The sequence below is a fragment of the Ruditapes philippinarum genome, unplaced genomic scaffold (genome assembly GCF_026571515.1).
Source record: "Ruditapes philippinarum isolate M1 unplaced genomic scaffold, ASM2657151v2 ctg74_1_1_1_1, whole genome shotgun sequence".
Taxonomy (NCBI): Eukaryota; Metazoa; Mollusca; class Bivalvia; order Venerida; family Veneridae; genus Ruditapes; species Ruditapes philippinarum.
Window position 1 is genome coordinate 437,055 of NW_026865153.1, and position 20,088 is coordinate 457,142.

The 20,088-nt window shown below is 33.7% G+C and overlaps 1 protein-coding gene across 1 annotated transcript in view; it reads right to left on the reverse strand.

Annotated features, from left to right (window-relative positions):
* LOC132728028 (zinc finger protein 35-like) overlaps positions 1–10,263 on the reverse strand; it is a 96,625-nt gene extending 86,362 nt beyond the window's left edge. The window contains exons 1-9 of the mRNA XM_060713639.1: positions 10,025–10,263; positions 8,998–9,165; positions 8,238–8,294; positions 7,495–7,638; positions 5,776–5,903; positions 4,037–4,168; positions 3,130–3,235; positions 1,882–1,989; positions 1,160–1,267 (exon numbers count right to left, since the gene is read on the reverse strand). Coding sequence (XP_060569622.1) covers positions 1,160–1,267; positions 1,882–1,989; positions 3,130–3,235; positions 4,037–4,168; positions 5,776–5,903; positions 7,495–7,638; positions 8,238–8,294; positions 8,998–9,165; positions 10,025–10,112 — 1,039 coding nt within the window. The 5' untranslated portion in view covers positions 10,113–10,263. The remainder of the gene's footprint in view (positions 1–1,159; positions 1,268–1,881; positions 1,990–3,129; positions 3,236–4,036; positions 4,169–5,775; positions 5,904–7,494; positions 7,639–8,237; positions 8,295–8,997; positions 9,166–10,024) is intronic.
* Positions 10,264–20,088: the final 9,825 nt, after the last annotated feature.

A 20,088-nucleotide genomic window follows, 5' to 3' on the forward strand; every position in this document is an offset into this window, starting at 1 on the left:
AAAAAATAAAAATACCTGTGGGGCAATAAAGGCCACAATTCATCAATATGGAAGTAGGTAATGGAGTCATACTGGGGCATGTCATTTTTTAGGACCCCATGGGCTTGATTTATATAATTTTTTTTGTAAGGTTCACTTGGAAATACAACATGCAAAATATTTAAGCTCTGGGCATTGAGTATATACACTAGAAGACTCAATCAAACCAAGTCTACAATTTTCATGTAATTTTGCCATTTTTCATGCTTCTGAGGCATCAGCTTTTTCCAGATAATTTTACATGTGTTTTCATATATATGTCTAAACATTTTAAAAGACTTCATTTCTAAAAGCTTTTTTTAGGCATTCATAAAAAAGCACTTTACAGTTACAAAAAACAACAACAACAACAACAACTTTTCCATTTGTTCAATGAATTGAAAGCTGAAAAAGGGTTGCATGATCTCATTTTTCAACAAGACATATAACTAAAGGTGATTGATGCACCAGAGCCTACACATTTGCCAATCATCTATCAGTAAATAAAGACTGCATGAACAAAAGTGTATAAATCTATTTTTAGCACTAGTGACCTTGAACACAGTCACCTCTAACTCCCCCCAAAGTTAGAGGACTGCCAAAGGTATCTACCTAAAATATCAAATATGGGAGACATAATTCAATAAAGCATGGATGAGATAATTTTAAAAAAAAACCTACTTTAAGCACCAGTGACATTGCTGCAAGTGACCCCTTAATTCACTCAAGTTAGAGGACCACCAAAGGTATGTTGCTTATAGATATGAAAGACAAGTCAATTAATAAAGGCTGTATTAAGTAATACATTAAAGGCTGTTTTAAGAACGCATAATAAAGAGATATACTTCAAAAGCAAAGTAGACTAGAGTTATGGTTCTTGAACACTGCACTTCCTTTCCATGGTCTCTATCTGTGTGATGCTTGAATCAAACTCCTCCCATATTTTTCAATTCCATCTCTAGCAAACAATGGGCTACATTAAACTTTTTGCACAATTACAACAATGACTACAAAGACACTGCAGCGATTATAATAGCCTGATTTTTTCTTTGAAACAAACGGGCTAAAATCACCTTTTAATAGTCTACTGTATGGTTGGCTGTATTGAGATACAAAGGAACAATACTCTGTTAATACTTACCAATTTTGACAGGGTCTTTTTTCTGAGTAAACATTGGTAGGAGGTTCTCTGGTATCTGTATAATGGTTGGATGGCCTTCGTTTGGTTCAGACACCTTGTCTTTAATACCTGTATATATAAACATTTATATATTTTATCTAGTTTACTAATCATTCATGTAACCTTTTTGTTTTGTTGGGTTTTATATCACATCAACACTGTAAGGGTATTAAGACGATTCTCAAGCTTTTCTGTTGGATGTCAACTAACACTGCCTGTTTGTGAATTATTTCAGGCATGGACAGTAAGCTGAACCACTGACCTTTTGTAAGCTAACTCTCTAGCTTCTTAACATGATGGAATCCAAGACAATAGTGGAATTCAACTTGAAGGGTGACCAACCCACAGTGATGAGGGGCAAGTGGTTTGAAGCCAAACAACCCTAACCATTTGGCCCCATCATTTTGCCTTCTTATAACTTTATATATGTAATAGACTTGTGTCCTGTTTTGAACGATTATATCAAAAGCCCGCTTTTATGAAAAAGAATTGCGAACCACTGCCAAATGTTAGTATCAGGATTTGAAGTAAATAATTTAAGCTGCCAATAGAATAGAACCTGGTTAGAGTGCATGGGCAATGTACAGTTGTGCCAGCTTATCTTGGTCAGCAATGGTCACATGGATAGACACAGTTGCCACCTGTAGGCTAAGGGTTTCACCTGATATAATGTTATCACTTACCATTGTTACCAACATCTAATTTATCTATCAATTCTTTCTGTACATCAACTTTAACATCTTTTACATCGGTTTCATCTCCTCCTGTCAACACAACCGGCTTTACATCAACTAAATAAAGTAAAAAGAACAACTGTTTTAATCAACTAAATAAAGCAAAAAGGAAGAAATGTTTCCAAATTTTGTCAGATTTTTCAAATTTTCTTAGTTTTTAAAATTTTGTCAGATTTTAGAAAAAACACTGTTGAAACGAAGATCAAATCATAGAAATACGCTTAAGTACTTAAACGACCGTAAAGAGCAAAGTGGGGCGGGGTGGGGGTGGTGGGTGTTGGGCTGAGTAGTTAACATGTCTTGCTATTGAGTGACCATAGGTTCAATACTGAATTAATTGTGGCTGCTGGCAAGCAAAATACAATTATAGTTAATGAGTTTCAATAAATTTAGAAATGAAGCCACAAAACAATAATATTCTTCTTAACAAACACCCAAAGTAAGAACTGTTTAAAGTAAAAAAAAGTATTTTATCTACACTGAAATGCTTACACTGTAATACTAATATTTAGCTTGTGTTTAAACCACATGTTTGTTTGTATTACATAAATGTTGTCATATTAAACTATAATATGTATGGCCATGAAGTTGGTAAAGCAGCATGGGTATGTGAAAATATGAAGTTATTATACATTGTTGAGTACAATATTGAATTCTATTGGACCGGTACACAGCTGTCAAACACATATTGGATTAGGCAGAGGCTGTCTTATATTTGCTTTCATTTTAAGACTCAAGTATAAATATTTAAAAAAATTTGATATTGCACAAAATAAATATAACAATCTACTTAAAGCGACTTTCAGCTTGTCTAAATTTAAAATATGCTATTTTTAAATAAATCGTTTCATATAATTGTCAAAGAAAAAAAATTAGGTAAAGAAGAAATTTGCGGATGGTAAAATACTTAAACAATAAGGAAACCCCTTGATACATCTTATCTACCAGTCTGGTCTCTAGTAAAGTGGATGATTTGTTTCCCATCTTCTAATTTTAGAAAAACAATGTAAATTTACGTATTATAAATAGCTCTCGGACCCTGTTTTGAAGACGGCTTCCCAGTGATTTGATGCACTTTTCCAAGATAAAATTACTGAAACATGAAGTTTGAAACAACAAAGTATTGTTTTTCCAACAGAAACTAAAAGGTGAAGGCCACTTTAATCTACTAACGCAGGGCATGTTATAACAACTCACCAGAATCTTCAGTATTATCATCTATAGAATCACTGTTAAGAACTGACTGACTAGAAATATCCTCTGTATCGCCCAGGTTTACTGCTCCACCAAGCTGTACACTCACCTGTATAATATAGTATTTGACCAGTGCCATGACAAGACCAACATAGTGTGTCTGCGACCAGCATGGATCAAGACTAGCCTGTGCATCTGCAGGTCTGATCTGATCAGGATCCATGTTATCAGTTTCTCTACTTGTAATAGGGTTCGTAAGCGAACAGCATGGATCCTGATCAGACTGCGCGAATAAGCAGGCTGGTCGGGATCCATGCTGGTCGCAAACACACTATGTTGGTTTTGTCATTGCGCGGCTCATTTTATAAATGTCAATATTTTTCTGAAGAAAATATAATTTCGAAAGCTAAGGAAATCATTTATTTTTTTTTGGACTGATTATGTATAGAGGCCGGCCAGTCTGCATACCTGTGTATTCTGATCAGGGTCAATATTGTTGGCTGACCAAATTCGAGTGATAAAACAAGAGAACTTCATGTTAAATTATAATTTCATGTTTTTAGGATTTGCAAAATGTAATTTGCCCAGTTTTTAATTTGGATCAGTCCATTCAAGGATTCAGAAATTCAATATCATGGTTCAACAAGAGCATGCAGTGTTCAAAAAAGGGTATTAACTTCAAAATATTGCTTTCAGAATTATGCCCTTTGTCTAACAACTAAATCTTGTCATGATAAGCAAGTATTCCAAGTTTCATTTTGAAATCTCTTAAAACGTTTGAATAATTGGCTAAAGTTTTTGCATGAAGACAACAATGAACCCACTGCAATGAGGGGCAAGTGGACTGAAGTCAACAACTTTAACCACTCAGCCACAGATGCCCTCAACATGCATCATTGTCAAAACTCACCGTGTTTCCATCAGAGGAATCTATCAGACTGGAGATGTTCAGATACTGGAGTCCATCATCATCAACTCCTGATTGTTGAAATATTGGCATGTTCTTTACCTGTTCCTGAAAAGCTTCTAAACTGGACATTCCCTGAGAAAAAATAAATAAAAAATAACATAAGCCTCAATTTTACAAGCTTGAAAAGAGACTCCAAACTTTCAGGGACTTGATTCCACAATAAAATTATTGACCAATCAGAAATCTCTAAAAAAATGATGACACTGTGACTGATATGATACTGAAGTTTGAACACTAGTATATACATGTATCTAAATTTAAACCAATAAAAAATCAGTTTGTTCAAATATCATCACAACATCATTCCATTTTCCAACTAGAACTCCGCGAGTCGGATGTGTCGCCTTGTGAACAATATAGTTTAGGAGAAATGGCCAGGACAAAAATGAAATACAAAAACTAACAAAGGGCAATAGCTCAAAAAATAATAAGTGCAGAGCAGCAGTTTCTATGCATTGCACTTCTTATCAATAAGATCTATCATTCTATGAAGTTTCAAGTCCATATCTTTTATAATTTATGAGAAATGGCCTGGACAAAAATAAAATATGAAAATATATAAAGGGTAATAACTCAAAAATAAAAAATGCAGAGTACCGGTTCTTGTACACTGCACTTTTTCTTAATGAGATCTATCATCCTAAGAAGTTTCATGTCTATAGCTTTCATACTTGAGGAGAAATGACCTGGTTAAATGAAATACGAAAACTAACAAAGGGCAATAGCTCAAAAAATAATAAGTGAAGAGCAGCAGTTCCTATGCAATGCACTTCTTCTTAATGAGATCTATCATCCTATGAATTTTCAAGTCCATAGCTGTTATACATTAGGAGAAATGGCCCGGACAAAAATAAAGTATGAAAATTAACAAAGGGAAATAACTCAAAAATTAGGAAATGCAGAGTACCGATTTTTGTGCACTGCACTTCTTCTTAATGAGATCTATCATCCTATGAAGTTTCAAGTCCATAGCTTATATACTTTCGGAGAAATGGCCCGGACAAAAATAAAGTATGAAAATTAACAAAGGGCAATAACTCAAAAAATAAGAAATGCAGAGTACCTATTCCTGTGCACTGCACTTCGTGTTATTGAAAGAAGCATGCATACCAAGTTTGAAGTCAATTCAACTTAAAGTGACTGAGTTATGCTCTGGACAAGCTTTAGGGGACGCCGACGCCGCCGCCGACAAAAGTAATCCCTATATGTCGCCTTTTCAAGGCGACACAATAAAAATGAAGCATACTATTAAGTTGTTTTTTTTAACAACAGCAATGTTTTCTACTCTTCAGGGAAACATTCTGGATCTGCCCAATTAGGAAATGTTTGTGTCATAAAATGGGGTAAATTGGGAAAACTGAATCCTGATTAAAGTCAACTTCACCACCCTAGTGCAGTTAACTCCTATTTAATTATATAAGATGTTAACCTGTTACTGCACTAAGGTGACAATTTGTAAATTCTGGAAAACAATAGAAATTTCTGCCAATTTGGAATGTTCAATTTACCAGATCTGCATATATAAAGGGCAAAAAAATGGTTCAACACAGAACTAGACTTGCATTCAAATTTGTAAAGTTTACTTTGACTAAATATTTTTTTTTTAAATCAGGAACTTCAACAATGCCAGAATCACACACAATAAAAATATTCTATGAAAACAACAAAATGTTATTAACCTGAAGTGGTGCCATCATGATTGTCTGTCCATCTCCTGATGGAATTATCACAGCTGGAATCTGATTGGTTACTGGTGTATCATCTGGGCGGGGATATCTCCGTGGTCTACCTCTGCCCCGCCTTGGAACTGGATAACAAAACAGATAAGTCGATACTGTCTAAAAGATTATTCTTAAAGATTTCTGATTGCTTTTTATTTTTAATACAAAAGTATATATTAAGTAAGAAGTTGGACTTTGCAAATTTTGCTTTGCACGTAGTTTTTGAAATCTTGCCAATGTGCCCTTTGTTGGGTTTTAAACCGGGCTAACTTTGTGAAGGTCATATGATGACTTTCCAACTTTACTGCTGGAAGAAGACTCGAATTGGGCCGAATGCTTTATTTCAGGCACAAGCCTGTACCGGAGTAGAGCCTCTAACATTCTGAAAGCCAGATTGATAACTTCCTCACATTAAAAAACTGCCAGCAGTGAGGGGCAAGTGGTTTGAAATCAATGACCTTAATCACTCAGCATCACAAGTCTAACTTCAACTTACAGAAGTTCTTTTGTATTATGTAATACATATTTTTGTATTATGTTACACATATCAACTAAAACTAGACCTATCACTGAAGGTGATTAATACCCCCACCAGCAACTTTGACTTTTGAAAAATAACTGGTCTGAAGAAAAATGTGAACTCAACCTACAGTAAATAAAGTATCATCAGCACTGTGTACAAAGAATTATTTCAATTTATTGCAATCCCAACCAGAACTTGATATAAGCTTGCTATACACCAAGTTTGATTATAATATCTCATTCCTAACTCTAGTAATTGTCCGGAAACCATTTTTCTACTTTTAGTAATGGTGACCTTGACCTTGGCCCCAGGGGATCCAGGTGCAATACCAACCGGGGTCTTCATATAAGCTTGCTATACACCAAGTTTGAATCCTCACTTTAGTTATTGTCCGGAAACCATTTTTCTATTTTTAGTAATGGTAACCTTGACCTTGGCCCCAGGGGGTCCAGATGCAATACCAACCAGGTCTTCATATAAGCTTCCTATAAACCAAGTTTGATTAAAATATCTCATTCCTAACTTTATTTATTGTCCGGAAACCATTTTTCTATTTTTAGTAACGGTGACCTTGACCTTGGCCCCCGGGGGCCGACCGACGGACGGGGACGGACCGACCAACCGACCGACAAGCTGACTCCTATATAGCTCCCCCCAAACTTTGTTTGTGGGGGTATAATTAAGTACGAATGCCATGTTATATAACCAACATGGACTTTGTCAGACTTTGAAACTGAAACTGCATATTTTTAATTTAAATGATTATGATATTAATATAATGAATAAAATCCTGCTCAGACTGCACGAAAGACTAAACTGACCTGGCAAAGGCTTATTTTTCTTTTCAGTTTCAGCAGTTTTGATAAGAATTCAACATTCTGTGTAAACTGACCTAGGCTGGTTCAATACTGGTTTTATAGTTTAATCATATTTTATTGCTTTTTTCTTTCTATACAAAACAGATGCAATATCACATGCAAGCATAAGACTAAAAAATTATTGAATAGATTTACATGGATGCTGTAGTTGTTCATAAAAAGGTAAAGGGTCAGACCACAAGTTTTAACAAAATTGGTTGGCCCTTCTCTCTATAGTCTATACTGGTAACACAGGTAAATTATAATAATTACAATCACTTAGTGTTAAAATATTACCTCCGGGAGTTTGTATAGCTACAGGTGGTATGTAATCTTTGTTCACTTGTGTTTTTCTCTTCCTGACTGCACCGCTGGGTAGAACTTCATCATCACCATCATCAGCTGCATCATCATCACTTGACAGCTCTAATACTTCATACTCTGTGTAAGCAAAAATACAGTTTTATATCTGTATCATATCATATAGCCATGATTCATTAACCTAAGCATTTTCACAGTGCTAGTTTGATATACTCTATCTTTAAATAATTCAAGTTTTCTATGTTTAAGAAATATGACAGAAACATACAACTGACTTTGATGTTTAAAAATATCTGATCATTTTCTTTCTTAACGAACATATGACAAAAGTTAGTGACATAAACAAAGATGGTGTTGTCTATAGAGAGGTATGAATTTAGGGCACCCAGCAATAAAAATTACAATTTTAATTTACAAAACTGCTAATCCTTATATTCGGAATAATCCTGAAAGTTGTCTCACTTTCAATTTTGGAAAAAATATTGCTAAAACCAACACATCTCAACAAGTTGATTATTGAAGACTTAATACCTTTTATTCTTAAGCTGGTTCATGATTTAGTCAATTTTCATATAATTGTTAGAATATAACCCTGGAACCAACCTGTACTAAGCAATGAGTATAAAAGTTATTGACCCTGTCAGGGTTTGACCCAAGACAGTCAGCAATCCTTGGATTACTAGTCTAACGTGTTTAACCTTGCCGCCACACTATATTACCTTGCAATGTTTTAGGTTTTCCTCTACTTCTAGCACTTCTTCTAACACCATCTGGTCCTGAAAGATATCCAATTAAAAAAAAAAGGAGATAACACATAAGATACATAACTCATATAAAGGTGATTACTCATATGGGAGATACAATTAATTCTATAAGTATTCTATACAGAGTTAAAGTTGTAGAAACACAGAGCTTGACATTTACCTATATATTTATTATTTATCTACTCCAGGGCCCTTATTTGAACAAACTTGGTAGAAACTCACTACAAAATGTTTCATGATTTATATCTAAGTTCTAGCTCTTTGGGTTTTTTAAAGAAGATTTTTGTTTGTTTTTACTATATACATATAAGGAAAATCAATGACAAACTGGGACGGGGCCAATTTTGACTGGAACAAACTTGGTAGAAACTTACTAGAAGATGTTTCATGCCAAATATCTAAGCTTTAGCTCTGTGGTGTTTTTAATAAAAAGGATTTTTTAAAGTTTTTATTTTCTTTTGGTTGCCATCGCAATCAGAGTTACACATGGAATTGAAATTTTTTGAACAATCTTCAAAGTTAACAACCAAAGGAACATTCCTGTGAAGTTTGTATTACATTGGGTTAGCGTTTTATGAGGAGATGTCGTTTAAAGTAAAAGTTTATGGACGGAAAGACACCCGACAAATTGCGATCACAAAAGCTCACCTTGTCATTTTGTAACAGGTGAGCTAAAAATCACATTGTGATGAAATGATCTGTTAAAATAAATTACCTGTGTTGGACAGTTCTAGAAGCCCCTGTGCTGCACTACTGGTCTGATCTGGTACAAGTTTTTGAACACTTTCTCCCATCAAGTCTGATTGCTCTTTTATAAGTCTTTTAGCCTCGTCTGACATCTGACCTTTTACCTCGGATTTCTTTGGTCTTCCTCTTCTCTTACCTGAAGTAAAGACTAAGTCATTTATTTTGATTTATTATGCACATATGACACTACTTCTCAACCCCAATCTCTAAACACAAATTATAATTTTAATGCAGAAACTGGCCTGATATTGGTATTATAACGATCACTTACCCTGGAACAAATTACCCTGCTTTAGTAACAATCGTCACTAAAGTGTAGTTAGTCGCTATGGGGCAAATCGTCAGTGGGGCAAATCATTTTATTTCTATTACAATACATATGAATTAATCCGTTATTACCAAATCCACACACACCTTTGATATGCAGATTTTATACTTGGGGTGCATTCTATGATAATTTGGAACCCAAAATACAAAGAAATGAATATTTGTTGTATTATACATTGAAAAGTAAAGTAATATATGGGAAGAAAACAACTAATCACCACCAGTTTGGTTTTATGAGATTTACAGTATTTTCTTCTGATTTCTGTTCTAATCTTAAATTTCATCAGGATGATGAATCTTAAATTTCTACAAATATCTACACAATTTCTTTCTCTTTTTTCTGCCCTCATGTACCATAGATATAAATAGGTATTAATCTGAATATACATTAAACTACAGCTAGGTAGGTACCATTCAATGGCAGAATGGCTGAGTGGTTATCACATCAGACTAGTTATCTAAGGATCCCAAGCCCTGTGTGTTTAAACCTCGTCTTCGGCAAGCCGTTGTTTCCTTGAGCAAGAAACTTTACACTCTGGCACTGTACTGGTTGTTTGAAGGAATGGATTCAAGAGCTTGTCTACAAGCTTATAGTTACTTATAATAAGCTTATAGTTACTTACATAATCAATCTAAAAATAAATTTTGTATATAAAACCAGTATTTACCGGATGAAACAAGTGGGTAGGCACACAACTGGCCTGTATCTGGATTTACTTTGAGCAAACACTTCTTCCCATTTACTACAACTTCCATATGGTCAGTAACCTCAATAGGTTTAGTTAAATCAGGCTTTTTAACTTCTTTCGTAGGTTTATTGACGTTTTACCGACGGGAACCAGTGACTGACCAGGTATCTGACTGACAGCTGGTTCCTGGTTGCTTAACTCTGTTCCTGCTGATGAGGTCATAGTATTTATCTAAAAATTGAATGAAAATAGATTTTAATTTTCTTTAAGTTTCCATACCATATAGTATTGATCTAATTCAAATGCTTTGTAATAAATCACTAAGGAGTTCAGCCTTTATGACCAAACAACAGTGCATCTGTACTAGGACTGCACAATATCGTACCATAGCAAATACAAAGTTACAAATCTATTTCAGATGCTGTGTAATAAACCATTAGGGAGTATAAAGCTTTGATGATCACATATAAACTAGAACTGCACAAAACTGTATAATAAAAAATTCAAGTGAATATCTATTGCCTAATAAAAATCATTTATTATTATCATTTATCAATAATCAGTTATTATCCACCAAACTATACTTATGATAAAGTTTTTTTTATATCACAAAGTTAAAGGAATATATCTGTCCCTGACTTACAAGATTACAGTCTATTTTAAAGATAGATATTGCATGCAACATTTTAATCATGTTTTGTTAATTCTTATGGTTATAAAGGGGAACTAGAAATGTGTCCATAGGACACGGGTGCCCCCACCGCACCACTGTTCTGTCAATCTTATGACTCTAGGTCAAACATTTTTTGAAAACTAAAAATCTTTTACTAAGTAAAGGGCAAGAACTTTACAAATACTTAATAAATCCACAAGCAAACCCAAGGTGCATAAGTACACATGCTGACCAACATTCTTGTAAACTTTCAGGCCTACAAGTGAAATACTTTTTGAGCTATGCATGAACAAGTTGAAAATTGCAAATTTATACTACTGTAAGTCAAGGGCAATAACTCTAACAAAACTGAAAAAAATCCACATGCAAAGTCCCAGGTGCATAGCTTCACAGTGATGTGAATCATTATTCCTGTAATTTAGTGATGCTGATCATTATTCCTGTAAAGTTGGTTTACTCTAACTCAAGCACTCAAGGAACAAATAACAACATAATGAAACTGTTTTTACTAAGTCAAGGGAAATAACTCTACAAATACTGAATAAATCCACAAGCGAAACCGCAGGTGCAAAACTCAATATGCTGAGCAACCTTCCCGTAAGGTTTAATGACTCTATGTCAAATCCTTTTTGAGTTACATGCAACACAAGTTGAAAATGCAAAAATTTTCTTAGTCAAGGGCAATAACTCTAAAAATACAAAATAAATCCAATCGAAAATACCAAGGTGCACAACTACATATCCTGATCAACATTCCTGTAAAGTTTCATGACTCTAGGTCAAGTACTTTTTGAGTTACATGCGACACAAGTTGAAAATTGCAAAATTTTACAAAGTCAAGGGAAATAACTCTAAAAATATCCAGACGAAAATACCCAGGTGCACAACTACACATGCTGATCAACATTCCTGTAAAGTTTCATGACTCTAGGTCAAATACTTTTTGAGTTACATGCAACATAAGTTGAAAATAGCAAAATTTTACAAAGTCAAGGGCAATAACTCAAAAAATACTACAAATATCCAGACGAAAATACCCAGGTGCACATCTTGATCAACATTCCTGTAAAGTTTCATGACTCTAGGTCAAATACTTTTTTAGTTATATGCGACACAAGTTGAAAATTGCAAAATTTTACTAAGTCAAGGGCAATAACTCTAAAAATACTACAAATATCCAGACAAAATATCCAGGTGCACAACTACACATGCTGATCAACATTCCTGTAAAGTTTCATGACTCTAGGTCAAATACTTTTTGAGTTTCGTGCCACACAAAAGAGAACGGACGGACGGACAGAAGGACGGACGTTCCAACATTTTGGGTTTAGGGGCTATTTTCTTCGTTATTTTCTTTGTTTTCTTAAGGACTACTAGCCCCTAAACCCTTTGATCACGGAATGAACCTATTGTTCTCTTTTGGTTTCTTTACTGTTATATAGCCCCTAAACCCAAAATGTTTGCTCGGAAGGACAGACTGACGGACAAGGGTAAATCTAAATGCCCGCCACTAAAGTGGGGGCACAATAATTCTGTAAAAATCTGTGTACGATTTATTTGCCTATGATAAATGATTATGAGCCAAAACACATGTGTAAAAAGTTTAAAGCCAACTCCTTTTATAGTTCAATATATATGATATTTTATGTGTAACACTGTTGGCCAACACCAGGGTGAGTAGGATAGCCCCAATGCTAAATAAAATTTACTTCTGAGCCATCCAGTTAGCCCAATAGGTAAAGCGTCGGACTGTGAATTGTGCATTGGGGTTCAATTCATGGACAATGCAGGTCACTTTCGTTGTGATTGATCATGAAATCCTTTCCATGGTCTATGGTCTTTTGCACTGTACCTCTGCTTTGGCATGTACAGAAGTTCAGTTCCTTCCAAAAGTGAAGGCAACTAGAACTGGTAAATTGCTTGACAATTATGCTGTAGCTGGACTGTGCTCTGGTTCTTTCAATGTGGCTTACTGCCGTGATCCGAAGTGAAAACTAGCCAACACCACCACCAAATTTAATTCATTCCATATAAAAATTGGATACCTAAAGTGATCAAGTTGAGGAAATTGTTATCAGCTAAAGCATGATGTATGATATATCATAATTTACCAATACCTGTTCATGTTGCACCAAACTTTCCACAAATTGTTTAACATTTGGTGTCATAGGTTGAGCCCCATTTTGTATCACCTGACCTCCTTGCTTGGTTTTATCTTCATCAGTAAGAATAAAAAACTGACCGGTTGTGCCTACAAGTAAATTTTACTGACATGAGTAACATTTTAAGCATAACTATCATTTGTATCTCCTAAATAAAGAGTTATAAAATGTTTTAGAGGAAGTTTTACAAATTAAATGGTTCATACAAATTTTCTGAAGCAACATTTAAGGGTTTTGAAAGGCCTAAAAATCAAAGAAAAATTGGGACATACATGAGTAACTAATATAAACAAAATATACATTTCACAACTTCATAACATTTTTTACAATCGATGTTGAAATTTCAAATTCAAGGTTTTTTTTCATTATCATTCAGTTGATTTTTAAGTTGTTTTTTTTTAAAGAGATTTTGAGGCAAATGTCAGTTTCAAGGGTTTTTACTAAAACAAATATCAAATTTAAGGGTTTTCAAGACCTAGGCGAACCATGTGTTTTCCAAGTAAAAATACAAATAATATTTTTCAAATCTAGAAAATATCCTTATTTTAAGAAAACATACCAGAGGGAAGAGCTGATTGGTCTGTCTCATTAGCATCCGTCACTGATTGGTTGATCACTTGTAAAACCCTTTCTGATTGGTTGTCTGACTGAGTGCTTGTTTGGACCAATGACTCATCATTATTTGCAGATAGTGTGGTTTCCTGGTCAGCTGAAGATGTGAGTTCTTGTTTAGTGACATCGGCAGCCACATAACTTATCTCCCCTTTGGCATCTATGTCAGCAGCTTGTAGCAAAATACTCTGCTCTCCAGTTTCAAAACCTAACGCACACAAAAAATAACAATATAATAAAAAGCAGTGGCACATGAACATACTTCTTAAAATTCAAGTGTTAAATTGCATGTAGTACAAAATATATATAATATTGATAAAAGTATCATAACTTATAAGTTTCACAAACCTTTGACTGCTAAAACTTTTGTTCTTGATAAGACATGTATTTAATGTGAAAATGTGACCTTGACCTTATGAGTAAATGACCTTAGATTCAATAGGGGTCATTTTCTAGTCATTACCAACCTTCACACCAAATCTAAGGACTGTGGACCAAAGTATTCTCTAGAAATTATTGGTTGGACAAACCTTGTGTGGTCAAGGTAACGATGACCATGACCTTTGACCTACTGACCTCAAAATCATGAGGGTCCATCTACTAGCCATGATCAATCTCCACATTTAACCATAGGACTGTAGGCCAAAACATTGTCTAGTTACTGGCCAGACAAGCTTTCATTGGACAAGGCCACAGTGACCTTGACATTTAACCTAGGGGCCATCTTCTGGCCAAGAACAACTTCCATGCCAAATCTTAGGACTGCAGGGACCAAAGCATCCCCAAGTAATTGCTCGGACAAAATTTTAGTCTTTATAGTTCATCAGGTAAAATATTAAGATACAAAACAAGGTCAGGAAAGGTCACTGGTGATATGATAACCAAGCAACAAATATCTTACCTTGTAGCTGGTCAGCAGCAATGGTTGTTTGTAAGATATTAACACCATCAGATAGCGTTAGCTGTACCTGGCCGGTCGGCATTAATTGTTGATCTATGATATGATATGTTCCGGCAGTATCGCTTGACTCTTCTGTGCTCTCATCTTCTACAAATAAATCAAATATTGTTTTTATCATTTCTTAACCTAATCTATAATGTTGTACCCTCCCATGTTAATTATACAAATGTTAGAAGATACTAATATATAGACAAAAATACTACATCAACCATCATCAACATTTTCAGATTTGCGACAGAGCTGTAAATAAGTAAGTACTGGTACTAGATGCATTTATACACAAATCATGTCTTTCAATTTTAATTAACTTTTTTTATCCTTTTGCGTAACCTAAAGTAATTCAAGTTTAGAGTTCCCATTGCAGTGTAACTTATAACTACCAATGTTTTTAGTAAAGTAATAATATTTAAATAGCAAAAAATGCCCCCCCCCCCCAAAAAAAAAAGATGTAGCCATTACTTAATGTAACTTATTATGTAACATTACAAATTTATTGAATCATACAGAATAAATTAATGATAGTTTGCTACGCTGTATCTGTTACAGTGTGAATGATATGGATTTTATTTCATGGTTAAAACTCAGTATTTCACTGGTTAACAGCATAAAATATAACATATATTCTTTATGGCTAGATATATATATTCAAAATTAAATAATTTTGTTTCAAAATATTGACATGAATTAATTTATACAGAATTTATTTTAATTTACAAAATTGTTTTGTTTTTTTTAAAAATAAAGTGGAAGTCATTTTAGTTGGATTGTGTAGGAAGGTATAAGCCCATAGACACACTTCAAATCTGTTCCTGGAACCAACCAGTAAATTGAGTAATATATTTATAAGCAACAAGTGTAAAGTTTCTTGCTCAATGAATAAGTACTGTATGAGAAGATAAAATACAGACCTTCTATAGGCTGCTGGTGTAAAACAAAGGGTGGAGGTTCAGCCAATCTTAAGTTGCCATTCTCTTCTGATTCATGTCCTTCAGGCACGTGTTCTGATCCTGTAAGTTCAGGTAATCCTTCCATCACTTCACCAGTGTCCATAAACTTAACTCACCATCTAATGTAAAGCATGAATTTAATCTATTGTTATTAATTAAAAAATAATCAATACACAGCCACTGCTAGTCAAACAACAAGAATTTTCAGTATTATTTTGGGAATTTAATTACCAGTCATGAATTGGGAAATTTCCTGCCTATTTTCAATTGGGAACAGTGGCATTTTCTGACCAGTATAAGTTATAAAAGGAAATTTTTTTTAAAAAAACGCTGATATATAAAACATATTTTAAAACATACATAAAGAATACATTTAAATGGTTTGCAGTTCATAACTGAAATAATTTCTGATCATCATAAATGATGACTTATGTTTCAGTGCACATCTACCCTTATGATAATTCTGGCTTTATATCTTTATTTTGACATTGTGTGACAGTAAACAGGTCTGGCAGTACTATAAAACCTGTGCGCTTTAGTCTCTTTCGCTACATTGTACCCTTACTACTGTACATGCAACAACTACATGGCAACTACAATTGTATGTCTAGCAATTGATTCTTTGGCTCAGTGGTTTGCAAGCTCATGATTTCGAGTGTGAATCCCAGGCAAGGCAGGAGTTTTTGCTGATGTTTGTTTGTTAACTCAGCCTTTGAGACATCTCAGCCATATTTCAACTTAATTGGTCTGGGTAAAAATAATACCGTTTATATGATGCATTACCTTTAATCTATTTTCATCAATACACCGATAAACACTTTCAGAACTAGCAGACGACAGGCTATTCATATCAGTAGAATTTCGAGTAAAGATAACGGATTGCGTATCTCACTGTATAAATCGTGTGTAAAACTGTCTGACATATGGTAGGTTTAACAGTTAATTAAAATACTTTAAAGTCCAAAGATGTGTTGAATTTTATACTGTGACGAAGCTAAGATCCTAAGCTTTCTATTGGTGTAATACATTTTAAAATCGGACATTTAATCACAACAAACTAGCGGTTTAAAAACAGCTTATTTTGTATTGTTTTAGCATAAGCGATATCGATTTTACTCGAAGATAAGGGAAGCAACTCGTATTTTTTCACTCGATATACCTCGGTTATTTACGTAGATCATATTGAAATTGTTTATGGGTGTATTATTAACAGAATCATGTTTATCACACATTTAAATGGAAGGAGATTTACAAGTTTCATTGATGAATGGATATACAGGTGTATTTGTACATGAATTTATAAATTGAGGGTACTTTTAAAGTGTTTGTGTAAGTTGCACTAGACAGAATCTATAGTGATTTTGTGCCAAAATTAACCTTGTAGAGGAAATTTAGCTCAAGAATGCCCAACACAGCAAAATTGAAAATGTTGCAGGCTCGGTTTGATTGAGCAATCTTATTTGATTAGCATATTTTCAAGTCCTCTGTCATTAACATTTTTTATGTAAATCGAGTTTTAAAAGTAATGTTTTTTTCACTATGCAAAATCTAAACAAATACACGTGGGTTTTGACAGCACCAATGCAGAAGGAAACAACGACCATTTTGATTGGCTAGTATTTTAATCTTGACCTACTTTCTATTTTCTTAAAAATAGTTGATTATTATCAGCTTACAAATGTTCAAACGGAACGGTACATAAATATTAAACATAAAATGTTCCTAATACTTGCTAAAAGGTAGAAATACATTAGTAAAACTCCAAAATTGCTCTATGCAAATGTTATTTGTCTCGGAACAGTGCCCGGACTGAATGTTCAAAATGGCGGGCGTTCAATTTTAATATTCTAAGTCTAATAAACCGTAATATATTTCCTAATATTCGACTCGAACAACTTTATTCAAAATATTTTAATCCGATACTTACTGGCGCTTTCGATATAAATATCAGTTAATCTTTATTTTCGTCACTCCGAACGTGCTCTTAGTCCCACAATTCCGTACAAAATTGAGGCCCGTCCAGCGTTTTTCGTCTGTAATGCAAATAATATCTTAAAACCGGTGTCCACAACAGCCAAGGATCGAGGTTGTCTGAGATTTTGAACAAGCTAAGTCAAGTAGTTTACATGCTAGTCTGTGATTAAGTTTACTATAATCTGTGATCAAGTTAAACAGTTTTACACAAGTTTATGATTGAATGAAGGCACTTATTTAATATGTGGAATTGTACAGTAAAAGTAATTTAATTGGATTTAGATCTAATATAAGTTTTGTGTAACAAAAAAAAAATTCCATGTACTTGCAAAACAGTACAGTTAGCTTTGGCTAGAAAGAATGTAATAAGTTCAATGAGATAAAAAAAGTTAAAAAGTCCCCTAACTAAAATAGAATCAGACTCGTATTCAATGACAATACAGAATTGTTGCAGTTTTTTTCTTTGATTCAAAAATCTATTTATTGTAGAAGAATAGGTAAAGGTTACACCTTAGTGATAAGAAAATTGATACAAAAAATTAATATTAGGCATTACTTTGTGTGTGTCTTTTTTTTAAAAAAAAAATCTTTTTGACCATATGATAAAACAATTATTGACTAATAATCCATTTCAAATATGATGTATTATTCACATATGGCATTTACCGGTGAATATCACATCATATTCAATGGCTCACAAATCAATAATTATATATTATTATATGATCTAAATATATCTGCAATCTCATTGGTCCAGACAGTAGCCAACAGAACAAATTATAAAATCATATTCACTGTCATATCATATTCGCCGTTAGAAAAACATATTGACATCTCGGCAATATATGTTACCTGCCCGTGAATATCACATAATAATACAAATCGCTGGCATTGGCACTAAAAATACCGGTAGGCAATTAATACAACTGTTATAAACATAATCAGTTAGGCCTTTCCAAGGTAAAACTTACTCTGATGTATTATAGAAGTATTAGAAGTCTGTATTATTCTTATATTCCAGCAGCAAAAATGCAGCAACAGGAGGTGATGGTTTTTCTGTTCTTTGTATTTAATATGGTATATCATTTAAAGTAACAGGTGTATTATTATTATAAAAGAGACGACAATTGATGTAATATATAATTATTTTTACTCACTTCGAAAGCTATGCTTCTACATTTTGTAATATGTATCATAACGTACATATCCTTTTAAATGAAAATTTCGGAATAAATTACAAAAATAAAGAAATGAATCCATTAAATGATTAAAACATTATAGTAGATTGTATAATTAAACGTTTATACACATAAGTATTTGTAATATAACATGAAAGATTTGTATATCCTGGCAGGTACGTATATTAACGTATGTTAATATACGTACCTGATCCTGGGAAACAAAATAAAAAATTCTTTATCCCTGGTATGACATGCCGACAGCTGTACACAATTTTTGAATGTTTATTCCTTTTATGGTTATTTTTTTTGCAATTGTCACTCTCGATGAATCTCCAATTTTAGACTTGTGAATCATATACATATTGTACATACATTATGCGTGATGAACGAAAATGTACACTTTGTAATTTAAACGATCTAGAGGACGAATTTCATTTTGTTTTAAAATGTACAGCTTATGTCGATTTAAGAAGATTTTATATACCCAGGTTTTATTATACCCACACAAAAATATTAAGTATATATCATTAATGCAAATTACACAGTAATAAGAAGATTTAAAAAAAAATTGGCTCTGTATTGTTTCAAAGCTTTCAAATTAAGGGATTCACTATTTTTTTATTATATAAATGTCGTTCTTAATCGGTATTCATTCCTCTTTTGTTATTTTTTCCATGTAACTTTTGTGTATATATAAATATATTTTTTCTTTATTACATTCTCACGATATATGTGTTAAGGGAATAATTATTCTTTATTAACCAGGTTTTCAACGAAAACCGGGTTATTGTAATGCCGAAGTCGGCGGGCGGGCGGGCAGGCGGGCGGGCGTCAACTTTTGGTTTCCGCTCAATAATTTTAGTTTGCTTTGGCGTATTGACACCAAACTTGGTGTAGGTAGCTTATATCAAGAGGCAGCTTGGGATTGCTACCCAGGTGTCTGTGATCAAGGTCAAGGTCACTGTTACTAAAAATAGAAATTCAGTTTCCGCTCAATAACATGAGTTTGCTTTGGCCTATTGACACCAAACTTGGTGTATGAATAGCTTATATTAAGAGGCAGCTTGGGATTGCTACCCAGGTGTCTGTGATCAAGGTCAAGGTCACTGTTACTAAAAATAGTAATTCAGTTTCCGCTCAATAACTTGAGTTTGCTTTGGCTTATTGACACCAAACTTGCTGTATGCAAGGGCGTAGCGCCCATTACGCACGCGTATTGTGTATAAAAAAATTCCGAAGGTAAAAAAGTAAAGTTGAGAAAATCTAAGTTTTTATGATTTTATGGCTATAGATCTAGATCTCCATTTCTGTTTACAAGTGTGCCACTCCCACTCTATCAAATGACGTTTCTATTAATTATCGTAATATATGTTCAATAGGAATTTAAGTTTGTTGTTAACTCGAAGCATTTACAAACTTATTGCAAAAAGATAAATGAAAAGCTCAGCATTAATTTATCTACAAACTAGGCTCATAATAATAACTTATCGTTGGTTAAATTCTCAGAAAATAAAGATTATTAAGACTTTTCTT